This window comes from Pinus tabuliformis, chromosome 8, assembly GCF_031772625.1.
Source record: "Pinus tabuliformis cultivar Carrire ecotype Pingquan chromosome 8, CPIR1, whole genome shotgun sequence".
NCBI classification, from domain to species: domain Eukaryota; kingdom Viridiplantae; phylum Streptophyta; class Pinopsida; order Pinales; family Pinaceae; genus Pinus; species Pinus tabuliformis.
Genome location: NC_142294.1, coordinates 918,506,599 through 918,516,018, shown reverse-complemented (window position 1 = coordinate 918,516,018; position 9,420 = coordinate 918,506,599). Strand labels below are relative to the sequence as shown.

Sequence of the window (9,420 nt, the reverse complement as noted above, 5' to 3'; positions counted from 1 at the left end):
TTCCAGGGACATCTTTAATGATTAGAGGAATGATAGGCAATGCAGGTCATCAAGGATATAGCTGACTCTTCGAAGAAAGAAAGGAACCTTAGGTATGAAGAATAAAATGTTGTTTTTGATAAGATAAATAAGCATTATCTTATATTGGCTCTCTCCTCCAAGCTCTTTGGGAATCTGGCTTATTAATTGTAGTGCTTCAAGGCACTTTATCTGGGATCAATATGAGTGGTTTGAGACACTCTCTTGTGATATTGATATGGGATCAATGAAACTGACTTCCGGTCAGTCAGAGTGATATGACTCACTTGGAATTGATTTGGGATCAGTAAGAGTGGTATGACACACTTTCTTCATATGGAATTGACTTCGGGTCAATAGAGAATGGTATGAGACATTCTTAATCAATTCTTCTTCTTCATGGTTCAATAGAGTAGAGCAGAGTAGAGCTCAACAGAGCAGAGCATAGTCGAGCAGTGCAAGGCACAGTTGGAAGAGATAGTACAGTCTAGCCAATGAATCAACGAATGGAGTTCTCCCTAGTTGAGATGGAGTGTTAAAATTGACAACTAGGGCCAAACTCCATGTGGGTCATCTTATTTATGGCAGCTGATATTTTTCTTGGATCCCTCTCATCGAGAGGTGTAGTATTGATCTAAAGATCATCCGATTTCGATAATAACTCATGGAGTTATGAATTTATTTGTGTTAATAGACAATTCGTCAAGGTTGACCAACAACCAAATAAACACAACATGTGCTCAACATTTTAGTATAAAAAGAGAAGACTTGAGAGTCATTTCACACACACTTCACTCTTGATTTCTCTCCACTTGTTCTGGGTTTTAGTGGAAAAGAAATCTAAGAGAGGAATCCCTAAAACACAGAAGGTAAAGGAGCCCTAGTATGAAGCCCTAGACATAGTCTCTACAAGCCCTAACACAACCCTAAGGAGGATGCCCTAACACAGTCCTAAGAAGGAGGATCTATGCAGCTATGGAGGAGGTATTAACAACCCTAGCCTATGATAGCTCTACACATCCATTTGTGGAGGAAGAGAGCTTGTTGAAGGAGGATAATTCCTTGTGGTAGCTACAACATATGACAAACAAGTATTATAGTGATATGATGAAAAGACAAAATGAGGATGTAAGTGAAAATGACACATATGATTAATAGTTGTGCTTTTCTTCTATAATAATTTTATAATGTAATTGAGTAAAGTTGAACATTAGCTAGAATATTCTAATAATCACAAAAATGTTATTTAATCTTTACAAGTTAATTAGTGAATATTAACTCAAGGAGTTAATATGAAAATAAACTAATGGTTCTTGTGAAGACTATTATTATAACTAAAATTATTGATTACAATTACTAAGTATGAAAAATGACAATTGGAAACTTTTCTTTATTAGTTTATAACAAATAAATAGACATGGTTTCTATCAACAACAAGCCACTTATAAAAATTTAGAAAAACTCACAATTTTTTTATCCCTATAAAATAACCACATTGTGTTATGATGTGACTTACCAAAAAAGAGTCATAATTATTAAGGATTCATAATGGTATCATGAGATATAGTCATGGACCTACTAACCAAACTACAAAAAAAAAAAGCAAACAATAATACTACTTGAAATATAAAATTATAAATCAATAATTATTTCAAATATTTGAATCATGAGACATTCTTTTATTGTAATCCAAACAAAAAAAAATCAAATTAAAAAATATGTTTCTAAACTATATAAAAAATATATCGAATCATTATTTATATATATAAGTAATTAAAAAAATATTATAAATTTCACACATTAATAATATATAATTAAAAATAAAGAAAAGAAACACACAAGGATTTGGAATATTGATTCCACACCTATCCTCAATCTCAAATCAATGCTTTTGAATCCTTTGTATATCAGAGTTCATCAGAGACATTCCAAGAAAGATGATACAACATATACTCCATTAAGAGTTGGAATCAATAAAATCAGCTCAGGGTGGAGCAGAGTGTGTGGGATCAATTCACACTCCCAATAGCAAGAAGGAATGAACGATTTTTTTGGGTTACAACTCCATCTTCTTTTGGACCATGCTTAACCACTTCATCTTCTTCGGAAGGTTTCCTTTTCCCTCATTGTAATTCTATCGCTTGTTAGGGAAAAACTTATGGTTATTTAATTATTATGAAAGAGGAAATTCATCTAAACTAGGATGCGTTCTCGTTGAATAAAAACGAATACTAATCAAATATAAGATTGATATGAGATTTACACCATCATGACTCGCTAGTATCCGACAGCATAATCATTCATAGGATACATTTTTCAAATAAAAATAAAATTATTATACATGGTTTTTTGTATTTTAAAAAAATAAAGAGATTTCACAAGAGATTTCACTATGCAGCTCTACATTAAATAGAGAGATTGACCAAAACTGCAAATGTGGAATTTGTCTTCCATAATCGACAAATTGATTGATCATGAATGTATGAACATTGACAAATATATAAATTATGCCCACCAGTATCCCTATCATAGTTAGGGATTTTCAAATCAAATGACACCAACGATTAATAATTTTAAATAAAAACCACTTTTGAAAAACCACCGAGGTACTTGCAAATTAGATTTTTAAAACTGGTATCAGACTTTAAAAAACATTAACCCAAAACAATTATGTACACAATTCAACCAGAAAGAGATGGTCAGTGGTCATCATCAGTTGGAATAATGGCTGCTGCAACAGTGGAAACCATGGTGTTTATTCCACAAATATTGTGTCCTCTGCACAATTTGTAGTAGCCATCTTCACCCCAATCAGGGCCCCATGAATTCTTGATGATCCAGAATGGCTTCTCCTTGAACCTGCCAGGGGCATACCCCGCTGCACCATATCCTACCAGCAATACTCCATGATTCAAATTTTGTTTATCGCAAATGTAAGGGCAAGATACTCCGCCCACATATGTTTGCATGAATTCCGCATTGATACCCACTGTAACCAAAAACATTCTTTAATCACAATTTGGCAATCATTAAGGGAATAAGATATCAGAGGATCGCAATCATTAAGGAAATAATACGTAAAAATCTTACAGGATCTTACCAGCTAAAGGCCCATTCTGCACGATATTGGCCGCAATTTGGTCTTCATCGATTGACACTGTGCTGAAGTTGGCAACCATGGCTGCAACTTTGGTCTTGTCAAACTTACAGGACCCCTCAGTTCCTGTGTATGGATAATCTTCCTCCCTTTGCAATCCACCAGCTTTGAGAGCATACTGGTACGCAGTTGTCATTAGGCCACCGTTGCATCCTGAGTCACACTCATCTGGCTCTGAAGAGTCGCACTGCCCCCACACAACACAATTATCACTGAATATTTGTAAACCCATTACTAGACTTCAAATTATAATTTATATTTAATATCTCAATAACGTTCAGAATAAGGCGGGGAACATTTAATAAGATTACCTCATGATCGCAATCCACAAGTTGTTGCTCGCTTAGACTCACGAGCTTTCCTGTTTTCATGTAATTTGCTCCTTCCATTGCTCCAGTCGTGCTGAAAGTCCAGCAAGACCCACAACCGCCCTGCTCCAATTCCAACCAACATATTCGTAAACATATATATATGTATTGTTGATTATCCTTGCGTTAGATGGTATAACTCAGCATGTTTGTGTGATTTGTGTATATAAAATGGTAAAATATATATAATTAACAATATGTATATATAAATGGTTTATAAATTTCAATAATTATTATTTTATCAAAATATTCATTTACATCATTTAAAAGATAAAATTAGTGCAACTATATAAATTATATTAGATATTAATTTATAATAAATATTACATTTCATATTATTTAGATTAAAAAGAAATTGTCTTTAGTGTGAATTTTTGGACTTTCCAATCTTGATTTGTGTTATTTAAACTGGGTTTTTGACTATATATATGGATTCAGCATAGTGAAAACCCTCTTGGGCACTTGGATTGTGGAGGGGTTACCCATCAAACTTGTCATTTCGATAAATCACTGCCCGAATTTATAGAATTTAGCCCTGAAAAGCTTCCAAAAAATCTCACTAAAGACTATTGGATCACAAAAATTAATTAAATTATAACTTTATTTTAAATTGTTATTATTGACTATAAAAATAATTGATATATGAGTCAAAATATTTTTAACCATGGACATTCACCTCTATTTTATCATGGAAATTATTAACTTGCAAAGAGCTTTTGTTACAATACTATGGCTTATCGATACCACATGCCTAACATGTGACAATTTTTTTTATTAATTCATTTGAAACTAATTTATTAAAAGATCATAATTAATTTGGAGATAAATATACTTTCTTGATATGTGAAGAATAATATAAATATTTTGGTATATTCTATAAAAGTTAAATGTCTACTTTCCACTTAATAGTTATATATAATTAAATTAAAATTCTGGAAAGCCTATTCTAAAATAGACATGCCTATTTGCATAATTAGCTTTATTTAAATTATTATTATCAATAATTAATATAAAATAAACATTATACATTCAAAAAAATATGTAACAATATTGTTAACTAGAAAGATTTATCTTCACTTTACCATAACAATATTGTTAACTAGAAAAATTTATCTTCACTTTACCATAGAGATTCTTAATCCTAAATAAACATTTTAAAGATATCATAAGCAAATAATATAGTGTATAAATAATATATAATTAAAAAAACCTATAAATTATTACACTAATTCATATCACAATTTTTTTCAAATTAATTTAAATAATACATAAAAAAAAACTATTTTGAAAATAATTATCTAGAACTTTAATTTATGTATATTAATTAAAATATCTAATAAAAATTAAATCTCTAACCAACCAAACAACAAGGTAATAATTAAATTAAAACTCAAAAACTCTATTTAATAAATAACTTAAATCTCAAAAAGTCTATTCCAAAATAAAGACACCTATCCACACCATGACTAAAGGAATAGCTAATTGGGTTAGGTGTGGTGGGCATACCTGATTTTTGACACCAGTGACAGCGCCAAGCTCTCTCCAATCAAAGTTAGAGGGTAAATCGTCAGTAGGCAGTATTGGGGCGGGTTGAGTTCGTTGTGAGAGCGAGAGTGGAGGCCTAGCCAGACCCAGGTACCGCTGATGGAACTCCTCCTCTGTCAGATCTGAAAACTTGTTGATGCCATGAATAGCGTCACGGTCCAACTTCTGGTGCCTGAGAGCCTTGTGCAGATTCTTCTTGAAGATGGAGAAACGATAGGCGTGTTCCTCCGCTCCAGAGTATTTCTTATTGAATTTCTTCAGAAAATGAGCAAAATGGGCCTCTGCATTCAACGGCCCTCGCCTCAGATCGTCTATTATTACCTCGCCATCCATGTCGGTCACTTCACGGATGGGATTCAGAAGAACGCCATTTATATCAGAAGATGCCCCCTGGACGTGGGCTGTAATCCCCGGAACTATGAATAAGAGGGCAAGGGAAAGCATCCCTGTTATCATCTCAACTCTACCCATTGTTTCCTCTAGTATTCAAGGCAGGGGCACAATTTAGTGTTATATAGCAGGGGAGAGTTTGAATGGTTGTTGGGAGAATGACAGGTTTGAACGTTTGGTTTTGAAAGTAATAAAGGTAGACGTAGGCAACTTCTTAACTCTTATCCATACGAATCTGTGCCACCATTTCTTTCTTTTAAAAGTCATTAATAAATGGTTTTTATGGAATCTCGCATCTCTCGGCCTGAAAATATATTTTTAAACGCAGCAGCATATATAATACAAAGTGAATTTTAAATTCCGTAATTATACAAAATTTACAGTTTTTTAATTTTATAATAAACATATTTTTTATTAATAAAAGTTATAATCTCTTTGTTAATGCTTTTATTAATAAGAAGTATAATCTTTTTACATGAACACAGCATAGATATACCTTCTCAAATGGAGAGAAATTAGAATAGACAAAACACGGTTAAAAAATTAACAGATAGAGAATGGCATTCGGACTTTCGCTGAAAGGGACACAAGGACTAGAGTTAGGACATCCACAAAAAGCTGCACTAAAATATGAGAAAACAAACTTCAAAAAGAGGTCGCAAACAGAAAGGACCCAAGAAAGGACCCAACTGATGATTCAGAGAAACGTAAAGACAAAAGAGAAGAAGAGCAAATTGTCCTCCCTAGATACAGTCACAATACACAAGTCGCTTCAACATACAGGGTCTTGTTAGATAGACGATCATCAACAGAGTTGAAATCTTGGAAGCCATGCTGAATTCGAATGGTATCGAAAGCATCCCGAAAGGCCTTGACATTGCACTGCCAAGGTTCCAGCTACATAATCATGAGATTAGATTTGCAATTAAGGTAGCATAGATTCATTTAAATACGGGGAGGGATTCAATTTTTTCAAGTGCATTTTTTTTAATGAATGAATATTATTTAAATATTTTGTATAGTTGTGTAAATTTTTTATTTTTTAAGGTTTTTAATTGGGTGGACATGAGCAAAATTTCAACTTTGATGACTAACCCACAACTTTACACATCATACTAGGGTATGTTGTAGAATGAGCCTCTCGGCTCAACCAGTCCACAATCATTTTAGAATCTCCAAAAAAAGGAACAATTTTAATGTCTTTGAGGAGGGAAAATCTCATCAGGCCCCATAACGCAAGAAGTTCAACTTTTGTGTTGGTGCTAGTGCCAACATCTAATTTCCGTCTAAAATAGCGAATGTGGGATAAATACAACACCCACCCAACACCACAAGAAAGATCTGCACAAGCCCCAACAAAGAAGCCCCATGGCTCATGTTCCGACAATGTAAGGGGAGCCAAACACTTGACCTTCTTAATGTTGGGAGGGGCATCATACTCCATAAAGACTGTTCTAGTCTTATGGAACACTTGACATAGATTGATAGGCTAGTTTTCAAAGAGGCATTTGTTCCTTTGCAACTAGACTCCCCAAATAATAATATATGCAAGAACTTTATAGAAAAGCGATTAGTACTCAACCCATTCTTGGAGACATTCTTCTAGGTTGCCTCCCATCCAAGCAGATGTAATTGAAAACAGAAATAGTGAAGCATCCCTGATTTGTCTAGCTCTCATACAAGAGATGAATAGGTGATTAACATTTTCCTCATCCTAGAAGAACAAGACATATATTGGGCCCTATCCAACCTTTCTTGAAGCACTTATCCCGTGCCAAGTTTTTCTTTTCCACAGCAAGCCATACCAAAAGTCTGCATTTCAAGGGACCACGACCTTCCCACATATAGTTGAAGTATCATTTGGAAACACACAAATCAAAGTTTTGAATAAGAGAGGAGTACGCTTATGAAGCAATGATGGATCCTTTAGATAGGTTTCTGCCCCATATGATTTGATCCTTGATACCCCTTCTTAAACAAATTTGAGCCTTGTAGAGCTATGTAGTATACCTGTCCCATTTGAATTGAATGTCTACAGGGAGACCTAAGTCATGACCAGACATCCACAACTGGTTGCTTGTGCAAAGGCAATCATAAGAGACATTAGCAAGAGATTTCATACCTCTAGCTTTTAAGAGTTCACAGAGCTCTTTTGAGAGGCAATAATCTTGTCCACATCCTAACCAAGGGTTCTGACCAAGGCAGACAAAATCCCATCCCAAATTTTCCAAAGTATCTAATTATCAACTATTGAGAAAGCTCTAGAGAGATTCCTCCATAAAATGGACCCCCTTTTACAATTTTTGGCAGACATCCTGATCCACTCTTCCCCAAAAAGGAACAATAATATTTTCTTCTCATGACACATGACTCTAGTGGCTTTTTTCAAAGAGCATTCTCTAGATGCTCTTAGCTGCTAAGGCAAGAGAGAAAGATTTCAAGTTTAATAGTCCCCAACCACCAAGTTTTTTTGGAAGGGCTAATTTCTTCCATTTTACTAGAGGAATACCCCTCTTCCCAGACTTTCCTCCCCAAAGAAAGTGGGCACATAGGGTTTGAATGGACTGGGAAATGCTAGTAGGAAGATGTGCCAAAATCAATGAATAAACAAGAATGCTCTCAAGAACAACTTTTATAAGAACAAGGCAACCTCCCAATGAAAGCCAATGATTACACCAAACATTTATTTTTTCTTCCATAATCCTAATCAACCAGAACTAGTCTGAAACTATGTTGTTGTTAGTTTAAAAAAGAAAATCCTTAGAATTACTTCAGTCCTTCCACCAATTTTTTTTATTTGCAAAGGAAATATCAGCTTGAAAGGAACCATAAATTGTTTTCTAGCATATGCCCATAATAGTAAGACTTCTCCTGACTATAATCCATCCCAAGCTTTATAAAAGACTGGAAGAATTTCTTTTAGAACCCGACATTCTTCCAAAACAACTGAGCCAAATATTAAGACATCACCCAAAAAAATGAGATGTGAAATGAAACAATTTAATGTAACCTCAACCCTTTTGAAAAGACCCTTCAATCTAGATTCAATGATGAGGCAACTTATGTAGAAATTCCATAAAATCCGCAATTGTTCTAATGAACAATCTAAAAACTGAAAACTAGTTTCTTTTCACTAAAACATAGAATTTCTTTACTTCAAATATGCAGTGAAATAGAAACAAAATTAAAGACACATGCACACACAATTAAACACAATATTTTTCTAGGGAACCCAACTGGGAAAAACCTTCTACTTATTTGTTGATAGAAACTGAGCATTAGATCTCTTACGAATACAACTTATTTCAATCTGAAAACAAACTTGTTTTCCTGCCTTGAACCAAGCTTGAAGCCCTTGCAAGATAGTTGATCCCTATCTGCTCTCTCATCCTCACACAAGCCTCAACACACAAGCACCAACATTTGCTCTCTACTACCTTGTCTCACCAACTTGTGTACACAAGACAATGATCAAATTGTGCCGTCGTTCCTCCTTATAAGCACTTCGATTATGATACTACTAGCAATTTCTATTTGAGGAAAGTCGAACTGTAAATTGACTAGTTAATAAAAGTTCACTAGTTAAGTTAACTTGTCCTTCCTATAATTTAGGAGCCGGAATCAATCAACTCTTCCTTTTCCCAAAATAAATCACACTAGAAGACAATAAACTCAACCTTCCACTAATTAGCACTAGTCAACTTCTTCTTGGACTCCTATATTTTAAGAATTCTCCCTAAAATTTAAGAACTCTTCCTACCTTTTAGGAATTAGCTCCTAACTCATAGGAACTCATGCATGCTGAAGGATACACTCATTGTGGTTCCTTTGATTAAGGCACAAATAAAGGAACCCTTTCTCACTAACATTTTCAACACTCCCTCTTAGAGGGGAAGGTGTTCTTAGAAGAATCTCGTCCACCTAGATCTGTCTCCAACATTA

At 34.2% G+C, this 9,420-nt stretch overlaps 1 protein-coding gene across 1 annotated transcript; it reads right to left on the bottom strand.

The window, feature by feature from the left end:
• Positions 1-2,453: 2,453 nt before the first annotated feature.
• Positions 2,454-5,582, bottom strand: LOC149238517 (cysteine protease RD19A-like). Its single transcript, XM_089373060.1, has 4 exons — positions 5,050-5,582; positions 3,487-3,606; positions 3,119-3,362; positions 2,454-3,007 (listed from the first exon to the last, which is right to left on the bottom strand). The coding sequence occupies exons 1-4, from the start codon at positions 5,557-5,559 to the stop codon at positions 2,718-2,720; spliced, it is 1,164 nt and encodes a 387-aa protein (XP_089229186.1). The 5' UTR covers positions 5,560-5,582; the 3' UTR covers positions 2,454-2,717.
• Positions 5,583-9,420: the final 3,838 nt, after the last annotated feature.

What these genes read in the sequence shown, in the direction of transcription:
- LOC149238517 (XM_089373060.1), bottom strand. Translation starts at nt 5,559, where the DNA reads ATGGGTAGAGTTGAGATGATAACAGGGATGCTTTCCCTTGCCCTCTTA. An exon ending in TTGTGGATTGCGATCATGAG is followed by an intron (nt 3,363 to 3,486) that starts GTAATCTTATTA and finishes GTGTGGGGGCAG; the next exon opens with TGCGACTCTTCAGAGCCAGA. An exon ending in GCAGAATGGGCCTTTAGCTG is followed by an intron (nt 3,008 to 3,118) that starts GTAAGATCCTGT and finishes TTTTGGTTACAG; the next exon opens with TGGGTATCAATGCGGAATTC.